Below are 17,167 nucleotides of genomic sequence, written 5' to 3'. Positions count from 1 at the left end.
CTCCGCTGAGAGGCAGCTTGCCTTTCCTGGGAATTCAAGCAGCCTGTGTCACCCTGGCCAGCTTGGAGCTTCTCAGGGTGGCCCAAGCTACTGCAGCTCTCTCACGGGATGGCTCCTGTGTGTGTCGGCCTGGGAGGGTTTCCTGTCAGATGGGCTAGGTTCTGGGAAATCAGTGTGGAGAGTGTTGTGCTGCTCACCCTGGCCATCTGCCTCGCTCCAGTCTCTCTCCCTCCCAGCATGTCTGTCTGTCCATCCATCCTTCCCAATGGGAAGGACCTTGCTGCTCTGTGCTGTGGGAGAGGGTGCTGCAGGGAGCTAGGCCCTGCTGGAAGCTGTCCAGTTCTGTCCCAGCTCAGTGGAGCAGGAGCGGAAGCATTTGCTGGGCATTGAGCTGGCTGTGGGGAAGTGCTTCCCTGGAGATGAGAGCAGGGCCCGAGAGTTTCTACACTATTTGCTTGTATCTCAGGAGCTGCAACCAGTGGTTCCAGGGACCTTGCAACAGGATGGGCCTGGTCTGTGGGCAAGAAAACCCGGGTGAAAGGACAGTCCCCTGACCTACCACAGAGCACCAGGTACCACGCAGAGTAGGCCTAGGTGCCCTGACTGTGCAGTTCTCCACATTCTACCAGGCAATGGCAAACTCCCCACCACGGCCAATCCGGGGTGGAACATGCTCAGCACTAGATTCCCTCTTGACTCCCAAAGAGTGCCTGGTTCCTCCAAAGTGTGACCATGACCTCCCTGTCCATTGATAAAATTCTGTGCCAGCATCCCACTTCTGCCTAAATACGTCAGTGCTGCTTGGCTCTCCCTCCTCTGCCGGGAGCCCCGTTATCTGTAACAGCCCCCTTCAGTACCTCTAACATAACCCTTTGCCTCCTTGCTGCGGTCTCGGGTTTTCAGGCTTTCATGTGTGAGCCTTAGCTTGCTGCCTGCCTTGGTTATATTCTCTCTGCCCTAATAGTCCGAGCTGTGTCACTCTCCTTGTCCCGAAGCCCCGCCCTTTCCTTTCCTTTCCTTTCCTTTCCTTTCCTTTCCTTTCTCTATGCCCCAGGCTGCAGGCTCTCCACCCTAACTAAAAAGAACAGGAGTACTTGTGGCACCTTAGAGACTAACAAATTTATTAGGGCATAAGCTTTCGTGGACTACAGCCCACTTCTTCGGATGCATCCGAAGAAGTGGGCTGTAGTCCACGAAAGCTTATGCCCTAATAAATTTGTTAGTCTCTAAGGTGCCACAAGTACTCCTGTTCTTTTTGCGGATACAGACTAACACGGCTGCTACTCTGAAACTCTGCACCCTAGCTAAGCGTCCTTTAAATGGGCAATCACAGCAGGCACTTCTGAGGCACTAAGCAGTGCTCTAGACTAGAGAGTCTTGTTTGGTTTGGTTTGTAGCATGAAATCCTCTTGATATGTCAGCAAGTAGATCCCTCTCCTCCTACGCTCTGACTGTAATAACCACGCTGGTCTGCTTCCCTTATCCAGCAAGTTTACCCTGAGAGTGGCAGCTGCATCAGGCAAGGTGTCTCCAAACACTGCTGTTGGGTCAGGGCTGTTACTTATCTAAGGCTGTGAATACATTGCCACTTTCAGCGCTAAAACTTCAGTCCTTCAGGGGTGTGAAAACACCCCCCTGTGAGCGACAAAAGTTTTAGCGCTGAAAAGCACCAGTCTAGACAGCGCTTTATCGCTGGGAGCTGCACCTGGTGATAAAGCTACCAGCGCTTGTTCGCGGTGGTTATTTTTTATCGTCAGGAGAGCTCGCCCCTGGTGATGAAGCATGACTGCGCTGCTGTGGCTGCTGTAATGTGGGCAGTGTAGACACCCTAAGTACCCCTGTTGAGTATGACTGTAGTAAGGTGTAATGAGGGGCACTGGGGCTTCAGCCATGGGCAGCAGCTCCTACTAGACCCCCCTCCCCCGTTACTCCACTATCCCCCACCTCAATCCACCCCCTGCTGTATCATTCTGGTCCCCTCACCCAGTTTTGCTAACACCTTGACCTGCTGTACCTCTTACTGTTCCCTCTGGACGGGGACTGAACGTCCTAGGCAGAGTGAGTTTTCATGTGTCCGCTATGTTCCAGGCTCAGACATTGCTACTTTGAGAAGCCGTGTTTCCAAAAGCCAGCCCCCCCTCTGTTTCCGTAATGGGGAAGGCTGGGAGAGGGTAGGGTGACTTGGATCAGCAGCAATTCGGTGCATTTCCATAGGTCTGAAGTGTTGGGTGTTAGTCTAGAACGGAGCTAACTCCTCTCGCCTGGGCTGACCTAGCGGCAGTATTTTAACAGACTTCTAGCTTCTTCATGCAGTTTAGCCGTTGAAAATGAGGAGCCAACGCCACGTACCCCTCACTTCAGTGCGGACCCCCAGCAAGTGCTTTTTGAACTGCAGCATGATGCTGTGTGGCCTACGCGGTCCCTGCAGCCACATTATCTAAGCCCAGGCCAAGTCCAGTGCTGGGGCTAGCTGAACTGGTAAAGGAGCCAGTGTTTGTGTGTACCTTGAAATAGTGTGAAATACCTAACCTGCACCTACCTCTTCTTTATTCTTCAAAACTTGCACCTTCTGCTAGTCTGGACTGACATGATGTATCCACCTTAATTATTCCTATTAAATCTTAGGGAATGCCTATTTCTGCTTTCAGTTTATGCTATATCCAACTTCAAATTAGGAGATGGGCCAGCATCCTTGTGGGTCTAAACAAAGCTATTTTTGAGAAATAGAAGCACAAGAAAAGTTTCTGTATTAAAAATTCCATCAACTCCACACTGCTTAAAATAAAAGCTGTGGGAGATGGGGAGATCTCAGGCACAGACTGCAAGCTGTAGCCTTTGTCTTGTTTCTGCAGCTGATTCACAGTCCTCTGAAAATTTGAGCTTAGAGGGGAAGGTGCTGTTTTGCGATAGCAATGCTCGGTGCTGCATGGAGGCTGGCTGTGAGCTGGAGAGAGCCCATCGAACCTCCCCTGTGTATAATCCGTGCTTTGCTCTATACTGATTTGCAGGGTCTCTTCTCTAAGAACGCTCCCCACAAGGCCAAATGTGATCTTTCTGCCATAGAAGAGATGGGACTAGGGTGCGCACTGGACCATTTAGGACAGGGGACTTGCACCCTGGCTTTGTGAAGGCTGCACCCAGGGCAGGTTTTAGGACCTGGTGGTGGTCGGGGTCTTCCGCAGCACTGAAGGACCCCCTGCTGCTAAAATGCCACCGAGGACCCCGGAGCGGACCCCGCTGCTGCCGCTGAAATGCTGCTGGAGCGCCGCTGGTGAGCCTAAGGCACGGGGCCCGAGTCCGGAGAATCGGCCCTGGCTGCACCCTCTAATTAAGGGGGAGCACTATGTGTTTCTTGCCCTGGGTGCCAGTGAAGTGGGTGGTCAGCGGTGGGTGTCGGGTACAGTAGCTGGTTTCTCAGGGCTTTGATGGAAGACAGACAGAAAACAGCCAGCTCTGTGCACCCACCTCACAGCCTGGGTGGCCAAACCCCACTGAGGGGGGGATGTTCCCGCTGTTGGCCAGGGCTGTAGGGTGACGGGAAGGGCCAGACCCTGTGCGGGGGGGAGGCTGCGGTTCAAACAGCCCTACACCTGTGCGGGCCCAAGGGTGCAGGCGCTGCTGGGGTTAGCTGGGTCTTGGGCTCCCTGGCAGCCGGCCCGGCTGGAGAGCTTGTCCTGGGGGCGAGGGGGGCTCAGGCAAACCCTTCCCCCGCCGTGCGGGAGGAGCCGGCGAAAGTCACGGCCTGGGGCCCCCGGCCAGCAATGACCCCGCCCTGCTGGGGGCCGGTCCCGGGGCCGGGCGGCCCCTCCCCGGCGCGGGCGGAGCCAGGCGGCCGGGCCGCAGCCGGCGGCAGCGCGGGGCTTTGCCGGCAAAGGCGCCGAGCGGGGCCGCGGGCGGGGGATGAGCGAGCCCGCTCTCCGCGCTGACACTCGCTCCGGCCGGCGGGGCAGCGGCGGGGCCGCGGCCATGAGGGTGAAGAAGGGCGGCGGGGCGGCGGCCGCGGGCCCCGAGGAGGAGCTGCTGCGGAAGCCGCTCATCGGCCCCGAGGACGTGCTGGGGCTGCAGAAAATCACGGGCGGTGAGTGCGGGCCTGACGCCGGGAGAGAGGGCCCGTGTCCTGCCGTGGGGCCCCGGCCCCCCATCTTCCCTTCCCCCATGGGGCTTCGGCCCCCCATCTTCCCTCCCCCCGTGGGGTCCCAGCTTCCCCTTGGAGAGGGGTCCCGGCCCCCCATCTTCCCTCCCCCCGTGGGGTCCCAGCCTGCCCTTGGAGAGGGGCACCAACCCCCATCTTATCTTTCCCCATGGGGCCCCGGCCCCCTATCTTCCCTTCCCTTCCCCCCCATGGGGCCTTGGCGCACCTCTTCCCTGCCCCCGTGGGGTCCCAGCCCCTCCAAGGAAGGGGCGTGCCCACCCCACAGTGGGCTGTCTGTGGCCCAGGGGTACAGCGCTTGTACAGGGCTCCCGTCCCATCGCTGCTCCCTATCTGGCTGGGGTCAGTGCTTTCTCTGCTCAGGCTCCAGTAATCCCTTGTTCCCTAAGGTCTCAGCAGCTGGGGCCTGGCCCTTCACTTTGAGATCTGCCGGCCTGGCCGGGGGGGTCTGAGTATTTCCTCTTCATCTGCCCTGGGTTCTGTGCCTGGGCTGAGCCCCTGCTTTGCCCACTTGGGGACGGGTGGAGACTGGGTGGGGGGGACTATCTGAGACCCCTTGGATTGCATGTCTGTTCTCTAGCTCCAGATCCATCCTCTGCTGCCCCTCCCCAAAGTGCAGCCCCACCAGTGGTTATTTACTGCCAGCGCCTGGCCTAGCCCTCAGGCTGTGTGGGCCGTCTGAGGACTACAGGGCTACGCAGGACAGCGCCTTCTCGAGAAGAAGTGGGCACTGACTAATATAGGCTGACAGCCTGGTGCTTGAACCCTGAAACCCCAGGGCCAGCTAGGTCTCCGAATTCAGCAGGGCCCTGGTCCTTCAGCCACTTGGCGTTGTCAGAGGAGGACAGCTCCAGCGGGACAGCAATGTGCCTCTGCCCCAGTGGACAGACTGTGGCACAGCTTGAGCTGGTGGCTTTGTGCGGCATGTTCCCTACCTCGACGCCCAGAGACACGAGCCTGGGAGACCAGACCTGGTCTGAAGCTCAGTGGTCTGGTTTCTGTGTTTGCGAGAGGCCCACGTGTGAGCGGAGTGCCCTGGGTGCTGCTGGCAGCGGTACCTCTCACCAGCGGGCCTGGCTGTGGAATCGGGGGCTTTGCTAGTCTGAGGCTAGGGACACTTCTGCAGCTTGTTATAGTGGCAGAAAAGCGTAGGCATGACAGGTCACTGGACGGGGGCAGCTGGAGTGGCTGCCCCATCTTCCACTCGGGAAGAGGGGCAGGAGCTGAAACAGAAACGTGGTTTGCTGAGCCAGGACTGTCTCTTAAAATAGATTCAGGGGGGGTTTTCTGAGCCTGCTGAATCATTTTACGGTTCTATCATAAATAGTCTGTGCTTAAATACTCCTCTCCCGCACTGCTGGCTTTGCTGGGAGCTCTCATGCTGCTGCAAGAGGAGGGGGAGGTCGAGGCTGTGAAAGGGAGTCTCTGCTGTCCCAGTTTCTGTTCCTCCATGCACCAAGAGGGGCCATGGAGCTGCTGGTCTCTCTAGCAAGGGCCTCTGCAGAGGGGAGGGGGAGTGCTTCCAGGTCTCCCCTTGCACCGTGTGGGTTCAAGGGGGAGCCAACTCTTCAGATGCTAGTAACTGTGGCAACAGATTTGCAAGGCCTCCCCCTGCCCCCAATTAGAGCTGGTGAAAGGTACTGAATTATTAGCCCTGCTGACTGACGGTTTCTCTCCGAGGAACAGGCTGTTGTGCTGTCCATCAGCGCGCCCCAAGCATGATGTGATGGGACTTGAGGGTTCGGTCTCTTGGCCTCCGCTGACTGCCTCACTGGGGCCAGCTAGTGCCAATGTGCGAGTGCTTTTATAATACAGACACCACTAGGAGCAGGACTAGGCCACCCCACACCTGTGCCTAGAATGGGGGGACACAGTGGGGCTCAGGGTGGCATTGCTGGCGGCTGATCCCGAGGGAAAGATGTGCTGTTTCCCAGCTCAGGTGGGCTTCACTCTCTTTGCAAGAAATTAAAACAATCGTTTCTCACAATTTCTACGTTGCTACTGATTCTCGGTTGTGAATTGTAATTTCAGGAATCTGCCACTTTACATTGTCGATGCCAGTTCTTGTGGCAGAGAGAAAGAAGGCGGTGGCTAGCCGAGCCCAAAGCTCTGCAGAAGCAGGGTTCCTGGTCTGCTGGCCAGTCATCGTCCCCAGAGAGGCCCCTGCTAAAGCCCATGACAGTGCTGCTCCCAAGCCTTGTACCTCTTTGGGCCCACGGGGGCAGGAGAAGGGCTCTGCAGGTATGGAAGAGGGGGGTCACTCCTGGTACTCCATGCTAAGCCTTGTGCCTGGCTGATGGCATTTGGAACAGGAGCCCCGAAGAGTCTGGCGCGAAAACAGCACCTGAGTGATGTCAGTGGATCTGGGGAAGTAGGGCTTGGGAGGCTGTGCAGGGGGGGTGTATCCCCTGTGAGTGCTCCCGGGGCAGCAGGGATGGGGCAAGGAGAGGTCCTGCCCAGATCCTTTGCTCTTGTGGGAGGAGCATTAAGGGTCTCGAGGGTCCTCTGAGGAGTGGCTGTTAACACTCTGTGGCACTAGGGGAAAGATTCCTCCCAGCGCCCAGCTAAGATACTTGGGTGGAGTGCTGTGAGTGACTTTCCGGCCTCTCACGCTGTGCACGGAGGACACGGCTCTTGCGTCCCATGGTTAGAGCAGCTATGCCATAGAGGATGAAGTACGTTGTTTGTGTGGTTTGGCAAACACCGGTATAGTTGCTCCAGATAAGTGTGCCGGTGTTTAAACAAGCATGTAAAATATTTTGTGACAGGCCATGAAACTGGCGCTGGTGCTTGGTAGCCGTGTCTGGGTGTATCTGTGGTTGACATGTCCAGACATGCTCTCTCATGTAGAGTTTTCAAGGGAATACATGTGTGTGTATATATTACAATCTGACACTAACGTAAATGATCCTTCCCACTGTGGATTGGTGCTTGTAAAGCATTCTGCTCTCCCAGATCTAGCAGCCTAGTGCAATGTTGGGAAGGTTAAATTAGTTGCCCAAGGTTGCCTATCAAGCTGGGAACAGGATGATGAACCCACACTTGTAGCCACCTTCTCTAAGTACGGGACAGCAGTTCCAGAAACAAACCATTTAGTTACGTCCTTTGATGGCCTTGTCCCTTGACGTTTCTTGAGCAGGTCCCTATGAGAGCTTGAGAGCTTTACTTCTGCAGAATGTTCCCCTGCCATCCCCATGGTGTCCACGTGCCAGGACCCTGCTTCACTGTGAGCCATGTGCACGTTCCCCGTCTCGACACCATACCTAGGTGTGTAGAGAGGGTGTATTATCCCTGTGCCCATCTGCTTCCCCCGGCTCCCCTCAGCACAGGGGTTTCCCAACCTTGCATTACCAGCCGCATGTTCCAGAGCAGACAGGCAGGGGCTGCTAACAAGCAGAGAGAGTGACTCCCCTTCCCTTGTTTGGCTCCCCATCAGTCTTGCTGTGACTGGGCAGGTGGCATGATGGATGCTCCGCTTGAGAAGAAGAGCCCAACTGCTGCAGGATCAGTCCTGTCCCTGGGACAGGCTGGCTCTGGAGGTGTTCTGTGCCTGGCAGGAGCCTCCCCTCACTCCTTCCCAGGGCCTTGTTTCTTCGTCACTGGGCTGTGCAGAATGACCCCAGTTTGTGTGACTGCTCCATTTGATCGGATGTGGGACGAGTATTGTAGCTGGCTGGTGCCAGGCCTTGCCACGGGCACCTAAGGGGTGTGCTGGGCAGTGTCTTTGCAGGGCAGGGGCTGCACTGAAGGCACATGTGGAATTTAGTGGTGTTGCAGACACAGACCATCCCCCCATGCACAGTTGATGGAGCTCATTTTGCTCAAGAGATACACAAGATCTGCGCAAGGTCCTGGTGTGTTGGTCCTGCCTACAGTTCCCATCCCTTGCCCCTGGAAGTGCAGAAGGATGGTTTTTCGAAACACGCTTTTCAGTGCCCATTCCTCTTTTGGACACCATTCGCTTTAGAGGCTGAAGGCTCCTTTTTCATTCCTACTGCATAAATAATTGAAATCCACAGAATATGTCAAATCGTACATGGCACTCAGCAAACGGGCGCAAACAGATGCTGAAAACATCCAGCCGTTCTTGCAGTTCTGTCTCTCCCTGTGCAAGGCGCTGCAGGGATGGGAAGGAGCACTGGCTGTGGGAGGGAGGCTGACATCTCCTCCAGTCTCAGCCCTTTCCTGCCGGTGGGGCGCAGAGGGTGGTTGAGGTGAGCCGGTTTGGCAGGGAAACCTACTCTAGGCTCCCCTGGCACTCTGAGGGTAAGTGTGAAATGCAAGTGCTCAGAGTTGTTTTCTGTCCTAGCTGTTCTCAAGTTCAGCTCCCCTAGGCCCATGGACCAGCCTTGTTCCTTTAGGTGCTTGTCCCAGTCCAGAGCTGACTCTAGATACTAGATGAACTCTCCTACCACAGTTTTAGTGTAAGGCTTAGAAAATCCCAAACCCAGGAAATGGGCAGCATTTGAAACAGAGTTGGTCTTTCGCCAACCCTTCTCCCTGCTCTTCGCGTGTTACATCAGCTCAGCCCTGGGAGGAAATGTGCAAAGACCCTTCTTGCTGCTGGAAAGCCTTGGTATTGCAGCAGTAAGGTTGCTTGGGGCTTTTGCCCTTCCAGGCTATGGGACAAGATCCAGCCACACTTCCCTGGCGCTGCAGTGGCTCGCGCTCTCATTCCTTCCGTCCTTCCCCCAAAGTGTCACTGTTGGAGCTGCTTTGAGTCAGCTGGTGGCGCTGGGCTGGCCGTTGGGTTGGTGAAGCTCTGTCTGCGGTATTGTCCCTGGGATCTGACTCATCGCAGCACACGCTGCTACAAATGTAGCTCGGGCTATGGCACCTTCAATGCTTTGCACGGTTTAGTTTCTTCTCATTGTTCCTAGGCAGTGGTGAGGCCCAAGGTGCGTGGGTCCTAGTGCAGGAAGTTCAGTTCAGACGTGTGGGGATGGTGACCTCTGGCTATAGCAAAAGGCTGTGCAGGCTTTTATAAGTCAAACCCTTGGACAACTGAAGTGCCTCCTCACCTGGAGCACTTCAGAGGCTTCTTTCTATTGCTGTGAATGAGCATCAGCCTTTCACCTGGGACAGAGTCATTACCAGAGTGAATAACCTGGGTTAATCGGGTCCAAGAATGGGCCTTCCATTGCGCCCTGTGGAGATTCGCTAGTCTGCTGTGCTGAGGGATCCCGGTTATGGCAGAGCAAGGCTAAGAAGTCTTCTGCTAACCCGGTTCTAATGGGTCCAGGCTCAGCATGGGCTAGACTGGCTTAGGTGCTGAGATGCTGCAGTGACATGTGCTTTAGAGACTAGGCGACATGTTTAGAATTCTGTGATCTCATTGCCAGCAATGCCCCTTCTAGTTCTCCGTGTGTTTATCTCATCCCCTGGCCACTCTGCTTTCTGCAGAGACTCGCCAGGGTTCCTGAAGCACTTGTGAAATTGGCCAGCCATGACAAAGGCTGGAAGAGGCAGTTCTCCAGGGCCCTGAGGGTTAAGGTCCTGTGATGCTGGGGGCGAGAAGCAGGCCCCAGGACTTCTCCCAGATGCTGTTTTCTGGTGTTTTGAACTCGGTATCCCTAACCCCTGGGTTGGAAAAAACGTGACTCTGAATGCAGGATGCATGGTGCTGCTCTTCCAAGCCCTCTGGCTTGAGTGTCCTTTGGACTGGCACTGAAACGCCCCCAGGAAGGGGCTGGCTTGGTGGAGCTGGCAGCTCGGGGGTGGAGCCAGCAGAACTGTGTCTAAAATGCTGTGGTTTTATGTAAGAGGAACAGCTGCTCTCTCCAATGTCCGGGCTGGTTACTCAGCAATTACCACAGTAATACCCGCTGACATTAAAAACCGGCTTAGCGCTGAGCTGTCCGCGAGTGATCTGTGGGAGCCCTGTTATGGAACCACAAGCTGGTGGAAGGAGGTCTCCGCTCCCAAAGGGGACACTGGTAGATCTAGCTCACAAGGGACTAGCCTTTTAGATGGCTCAGGGCAGCTGACTGGCTGTGGTGAGAGTGCTGTGTACAACATTTGGTGAACCCTGTGGCAAAGGAACACTTGCTTCCAATTCACGGAAGCTCCTTCTGTTTGCTGATGTATGCAGGAAGCCAGGAAAGCCAGCTGGCCTGTGTTTTCAATGTTTCCCTGCCCCTAATAAGCTTAAGGGGGGAAGATGCTGTCCAAGCTATCCTGGGTGTATTGTGTCCTCTTAATGTGACCTCCCCCAAGTTCCATTTTCTTGCCCTGCACCAGACCTGTCAAGAGCTGGCTGTGTGGAGAATGCAGGGTTGCTGTTACTAAAGCACTGTCTCCTCCACGAGCTCACCTCTGGCATTGCTCCAGATGGATTAAACAGAAGGCCAGTGTAGCATTTGCTTTGCTATTAGCAGGATTTGTCACTTGCTCTTACAGCCACACTCACAACAAGAGGAAAACCTTAGAGCCTGATTAACTTGGGATTACTGGGGAGAGGGCAAAGCTAATTTCAGATTGCAGTTAATTACAAGCGCAGCTGGAGGGGAAGAAATGTCCCTCTGTAAATCTAGGGCTGACACCCGCTCTAGGAACACAGCCTGGGTTGGCCAAGGAGTCAGGAGGGCACTGCCCGCCCAGAAAGGTGTCCATGCCTGTGGGGGATACCCTCGCTCTGCTGTGCTCAGGCATGCTGGAAATAATGAAGACTGGTGGATACACAGGTTGCAGGGGCTAATGTGTATCTAGGCAGGGTGCAGTTAGATCCCTTCTGTAGCATTGTGGCATTTGGTAGCATTTCACCTTTTCCAAGTGAAGGTCTAAGGCTTTGTCTGTCTTGGGGGATCATCCATTGTTGGTGGCTGTTGTAGTTGCCATGGTGCAAACTCCAAATGTGATGAGGAAAGTCACGACTTGCGCTGGAGGAGCCCTGCCAGAAACTGGCTGCCAGTGGCTCAGTTGGGGCTAGTGCCAAGCATAGACAATGCTATTCTGCCATGATTCCAGGCCGCATGTTTGGAATGTGAAAAATGCCTAAATGCTCCAGAAACTGATGGGGCCACTGTTGTATTAATTTAGTGGAAAACATGGGCCCAGGGAGAGAGGTGTTCACATGACCCTGACACTGTCCATTGATAAACAGCGTTAAAACAGGTTTGGATTTGCTATAAAGAGACCTTGGCCTGCTTAGGGCCATGGCAAACACATTGCCTTCTGTTAAAGATGCAGAAAAGAAGGAAAAATAGTTAAAGCCTTTGAAATGTAAGATGTGAAACAAGACTGTTGTTGTAACATCCCTTTTCCTTTAGCTGAAGAATAGAAGGAAAAACCCCTCATCGGGCAGTCTCTTAATCTGATCCTGGTTCCTAAAAAGCAGAACAAGACACATGCCCGTACCGAGCAAAGAGAGGCAGTGCAGCTTCTGGCTCTGGGGCTGACTTTTACTTGAAGCCTCCCTGCTGGAAACACAGGCCCAACACGCAGTCTGACCAGCCGTCCGAGACCTGGCAACTTGTACCAGCATTGGGCTGGTTAGCGCACTGCTTTTAGCTGCCGTCTGGCCACAGGCTCACGGCAATGTTGCAAGATATTGCAGGCTTGGCTGGCTGAGCCAGACTCCTGATAGGCAGAAGGGAAAAGGAGAGGGATAGGAAAGAAGAAATAAGGTGGGAAGGTAAGGTGTGGGGGAGACAGTCTCACCTCCCAGGGGGCAGTAGGGATATAGCTAGCGCTGGGGAGGTGGTGCTGTCATTTGGGTCCCTTTCTGGCCCCATCTGGTCAGGATTAAGATGAAGAAGGTCTCGGGTCTCAGGAGAGACTAAGGGTGGCAGCCATAATGGTGAAGTTTACTCCTTCTCTGTCTCTTGCCTTTCAGCCAGCCAATGTAGTGGTAGCCAGCTTTCCCCCCACAGAAAGGCAGGGATGGGTGGAATAGTCTATTTCCTCATTATTTGTCCACCAATTAGGCCTAATTTCCAATTCAGCAATTTTGGTTCATTGACTTCTGCTCTTACACTGTTCTTGTTTACCAGGCATGATTTTCACACAGTCCTTCAGTTTGGAGGTCTTTTTGTTTAGACTAATTCCGTTTTTCTGTCTTCCTTTTGCACTGTTTCACATCTTCATTTATTGTTAGAGGTCACGGTGACAGCTGGTGAATGTTTACTCACTTCTTACAGTTAAGTTCCCAGGCAGGGTAAAATCATAGGTCTAATTATGACACTGCTACCAAAGAAGTGCTGGGGAGTTGGTTTGCCAAATAGTGCCTGAGTCCAATCCATGAACCCCCCTCGGCAAGAGGGGCTCTAAGGAATGGATAGGCGAACTCATGTCTCCGCCTGTCTGGTCTCTGCTGGCAGGTTTATGGTCAGTTTAGCAAACGTAGCTTGCCCAGGATGAATTGATTGGGCTGACTGACTGCAGCCCTGAAGGGCACTTAGAAGGTTGTCCGACTCTTCAGTTTAGTGAAATGGATTCTCTGTTGTCTTAGTAGAATATCATCATCTCCGTTCTTGTGTCACATTGGAGGCTGTTCGAGCTGCTTCTCCATTTTGCAGCAACTTTTCTGGCAAACCTGGTCAATGGCAGTGGTGGCGGTAGGGGACAGTTGTATTTCCAACATGATGAGTTGCTTTCATACAGTTGGTTTTTGTTATTAATCTATCTTTGCTTCCCAATAAGCCATGTCTGTGTAAGGGGCTTGTGGTCTAGCCTGGCTTGGCAGCGTTTTCCTGGGAGAGGCGATTTGACCTCTAGGGAGCCTGTAACAGAGGCCCACTTGCATGCCGGTGGGCAGCTAATACAGGGGGGTGGCGTCAGGCCAGTCTGACCATTGGCAGTGAAGGTTAGTTTGTCAGAGAGGCCCTTTTGCAGTGGCTGGGGCACTGCGGGAGAGCCCTTGGAGGACTGCTATACCTTGCTTGGCGTAGCATGAGCCTGAACTCTATCCACAACATCCTCCGCCACAGCACTAGTGACGCACTGTGGGGTCCCTTCAGATTTACCCTCGGGGGAAGCCGAGCAGAGTCAGTAGGGCTCGGAGTGTGACTGGGGCATGATTTAGGGACTCCTGGGTTGAGATGTAGGGTTGGTTAGTCGCTGTTTTTCTAGTGAAGATGAGCCCTAAGTGGTAGCAAAGGGCAGTGCATGCAGCCTTGCTCTCTTGGGAATCCTTGGTCCACAGGGACAGAAGAGGTGATGGGGGAGGGGCCCCGGGTGGGGCTGTGGAGTCTGGTTGGTTGGGGCTGTCTCCTGCATGTTCTTTTCACTAGTAATCCAGGGCTTGTCTGTTCTCTAGCCTGGAAGACTCCAAGGAAGCTGGCAGGACTAAGACATTACAGGTCTCAAGCTATGAATTCAGGGGAAGGGATTTTTATTCAGACAGTTTTAAACTGTAACGAATATTGAACATACCATCCAAGTGGTGTGTGAGGCTTGGCTACGCGGTGTGTAGTGTGTTAGTGCGCACCAGCGCGTCTCCTCCACAAAACCTTCCCTAGGCCCGGTTCACTCCACCTGGCGTGCACTAGCACACTGCCTGGGCAAGGCCTTGCTGCTTAAATGATTGGACTAGAAATGCCACAACGCACGTTTCCATGGCCTCCATCGAAACCAGCGTAGGTGGGATTGGCATGTCCTGCTGTGTCCACAGTCCAATATACGTAGCTGTAAGGCCAGCAAAGCCTTTTGCGGAGGTTGGAGCGGGGGGGCCTCTTGGGCTGTAGAAGGGCTGAGAACCCCAAAGAGGACTGAGTGCAGCAGGAACGTTAGTAGAAGTGCAGGCCCAAGAGTGCACTCAAGCAGGTAATGCCACGAAACATGCAGCCACAGGAAGCCTTCAGGAGCTGCTCTGCTCTGGTGGAGCCTGGGTGAGGATTTGGTGCCCCTGGGAAACCATGATGCCACCTCCTTACCATGGTGCTAGCTGGGACACATCACTGATTCTCCTTCCTCTCAAAAGCCTCTTGTTGAGCAGGTGACCTCCATCCCCTTTCCCCCTCAGTTACTGTTCCCTCACGCTCCCCTCCCCATGTGGGACTGAGACATGCCCCTCCCTGGGCTGCTATGGGCTTGGGGTAGGGCGGAGAGCGTGAGATAACCATACAGGGCAGTGTTTATGCACTTGTCTACAAGACAATAAACTTGAGTAATCAAGTGGCCGGGCAGCCTTCAGCCCAGCCCAGCCCAAGAGGCGTTGGAACCACCTAGGACTTGCTATTTTGCTCCAATACGGTATGTTTTGTTCGGATCCTGCTTCTTGGTCTCCCCTGCCCTCTTCTCTAGGGGGTTTTAATGTTGCTGTATCTGGTGAGTCTTCTTTCCTCTTCCTTTTGCTGCATTGCTCTGGATGCCAGGAGTAATGCCCCGGTGCTGTCACCCCCTTCCCGCAGAGGGGTATTCTGGGCTGGGGAGACAGAAGGTGCCTTTCCCTGTGTCACCAGCCTGCATGTTCAGTGTGTCTGGGCTATGTTTGCCCCCTTCCTCTCTCCCCCCTTCCCCCCCCCCCCCCCGCCTGAGCATCTCCAATCTGATAATCTCCTAATCGCCAGCTCCTAGGAGGTCAGTGTCAGCGTCTGCGTCTTACACCTGGCTTACCTCTCGGGAGCAGGTTTCAAAATAGCCTCTGACCTGGTTTCTTAAAGCATGTTAGGAAACAGCCATGTGCTACCCAGGGGGTTCTTGCCTCTTCTTAATTTCCTGTTCCAGCGCCTGCTGGCAAGACACGCTCACCCCAGTTGAGTGCTGCTGCCTCCCTTGTCTGTATGGCCAAGGGCCGTTCTCAGATTCTAAGATCTTCCTCCTCCTTTTGGCACTCTGCTTCCCCTCCCCCACCCCCGGACAATTAAAGGCTTAGAATAAAATCTGCCAAAGCTGAGATCAGATGCTCTAATGATGAGATTCCTATAAATAAGTGTGGGTGGGGCTAGAGGATTTTCCCTTTACCCCCATGGAGGGTGCTGTAAATTCATAGGGCTGGGGGGCCCTGAGCTTAATGGGGAGGTTGCAGGGAGCATTCTCTCTCTCACCCACCTGATCCCCCATTAATTCCTTGAAGCTGCCCCAATAAAGCTGCCAAAGTCCAGTTTGGCCTTTCACCGGGCTGGGAATAGAGGTGGTCTGCCGGTGTGCTCTGGTGATCTGCAGGGCTTTATGGGGGAATTGCATCCATTTGGCTGAACTTGAGGTCCCAGGTTGGTTCTGTGCTCTCCCTGATTATTGGCACTGAATGCTGTGTAATCTCATCCCTCTCCCATTGCAGAACTGGCACTTGACTAAAATGGGTAGTTACTAAAGGAACAAATCTCATAGCGGATGTAGAAGTGCCTTCCTCAGGGCTCTTAGCGTGTCTCTTGAAATGAGAACAGGAGCGAGGTTACCATTGCCCTGCCCAGGGGCGGTGAGGACAGGCAGTGCTAGTGTAGCTGCATGTACTAACTTGTCTATTGCCATTTTGTTCTTAGCTACTTAGGGATAGGAGGAAGCTGTTCCTGGCTGTGGCAGTGAGATGTATGCATTCTGATGGGCATGAGGCTGCCCCTCTGATGGGACCAAGTGGGAACCGGCAGCATTCCCAAGCAGATGCTCCAGCCACCTGCTTATCTATCTCTTCCTGCTTTTTTGCTTCTGCCATGGGGCCGTTTCATCCAAGCCCCCTCCCTGGAGTTCCCATACTCAGCTCGCCCATGGGAGAGGGGTCATTCAAGTTTAGGCTGCTCTGAGGGTGGTTTGTAGGGCTTTTACTCACCCCTGGTGGACCATCTCATTGACAGTATGGGTCTCTGTGTGTAAAGCACTTGGAATGCCCTTACATTTGACCAGTGCTTCTCCACCTACCACCCAGCCTACTGAGCTCCCTCCAGAGCCAGGCGTGCCCCCTGGGGCTCTAAGGCTTCTCTAGCGCCAGTCACTGGGATGTGCAGACATGCCAGGTAGCCTGTCCTATGTGCACTGTCCTCAGCCACCTTTTTTTCTGCACCTGCAACCTAGGCGAGCGTGATGATGGTGGTCCTGCTCAGCGTGTAGCAGGAGGCCATCACTTTCTCGGTGCAATGAGGCTGTGACTCACCAGTCTTGCACGTGCACCATTTGGGGAATTGAGTCTTTCTGAAGAAATAGAAGTAAAACAATACACACTCTCCTCCCGTGCACTCGCTTCAGGCTCGCAAGGGTTCCAAGTCCCAACTTGGCTGGTTCCCTGAGCTGGACAGTGTCTGCTGGTGAGGTGGGGAAGGAGTAACAAGTTCATTTCCTTGGGATGGGCAGTGATATGTCCCTCCTCTGCTTGCTGCAGCGCTTTGACTGAGTGGGGACCCAGAAACTGTGCCCTGCTCGGCTTCACAATGTGTGTGCTTCATTGAACTGCTGTTGTGAAACTGGCTTATCTCCTTCCACCAAGCCAGGGTTGCACCCCGGCCCTGAAATTTCATGCTGCTCTGGGGGTTTTCTGGATCCAGGCAAGGCTTCTCATCTGCCAGCAGTTCTGATGCAGCCTTGGGCTTTCCTGCAGAATACCCTCTTCTAGCATCTTCTGCGCAGGTGAACTCTGGTTCACAAGTGCTTTGTGCTTCTCCCTTTCTCGTTCCAGAGGGACCCAGTAATTGAGCAAATCTGGTTGAACTGTTGAGCAGCAGCTGCTATTGCTGTCCTGCACATCTTCTCAGCGCAGACGGAACCAACCAACAATCAAGACAAACACTCACATGAGATCAAGAAGAGATCCCCAAATTTAATCTCACTTGTGACCTGTGTTGGATTTTATAACTCGGGCCTCAAGGGGTGGTATTCGTGTTTGACTTGTGGTGACTGGTTGCCAGCATGGATGGGGACAGAGAGGGACAATGGCACCAGACACCCTTCATTCAGGTCAGAGGGATTGTTTTGTTTCCCTTCTCAAAGATGCAAGAGCTCTCTCAGTATTAAATTTACACCAGAGTCTGTATGTTACAGACTACAGCGCTTGTCCTCTGCTGGTGTTTCCTAGACAGAAAGCAATTTTTCAGTCCTGCCCTGCTCCCAAGGGAAGTGGGGCGGACTGCAAAGTCACTGAACTTCTCTTTT

At 54.1% G+C, this 17,167-nt stretch overlaps 1 protein-coding gene across 1 annotated transcript in view; it reads left to right on the top strand.

The window, feature by feature from the left end:
- Nucleotides 1–3,849: 3,849 nt before the first annotated feature.
- UNC119 (unc-119 lipid binding chaperone) overlaps nucleotides 3,850–17,167 on the top strand; it is a 34,030-nt gene continuing 20,712 nt past the window's right edge. The window contains exon 1 of the mRNA XM_054008336.1: nucleotides 3,850–4,078. Coding sequence (XP_053864311.1) covers nucleotides 3,901–4,078 — 178 coding nt within the window. The 5' untranslated portion in view covers nucleotides 3,850–3,900. The remainder of the gene's footprint in view (nucleotides 4,079–17,167) is intronic.

The sequence above is a fragment of the Malaclemys terrapin genome, chromosome 18, assembly GCF_027887155.1.
Source record: "Malaclemys terrapin pileata isolate rMalTer1 chromosome 18, rMalTer1.hap1, whole genome shotgun sequence".
NCBI classification, from domain to species: Eukaryota; Metazoa; Chordata; order Testudines; family Emydidae; genus Malaclemys; species Malaclemys terrapin.
The sequence above is the reverse complement of the archived record's forward strand: the minus strand, read 5'-3'. Positions and strand labels throughout refer to the sequence as shown.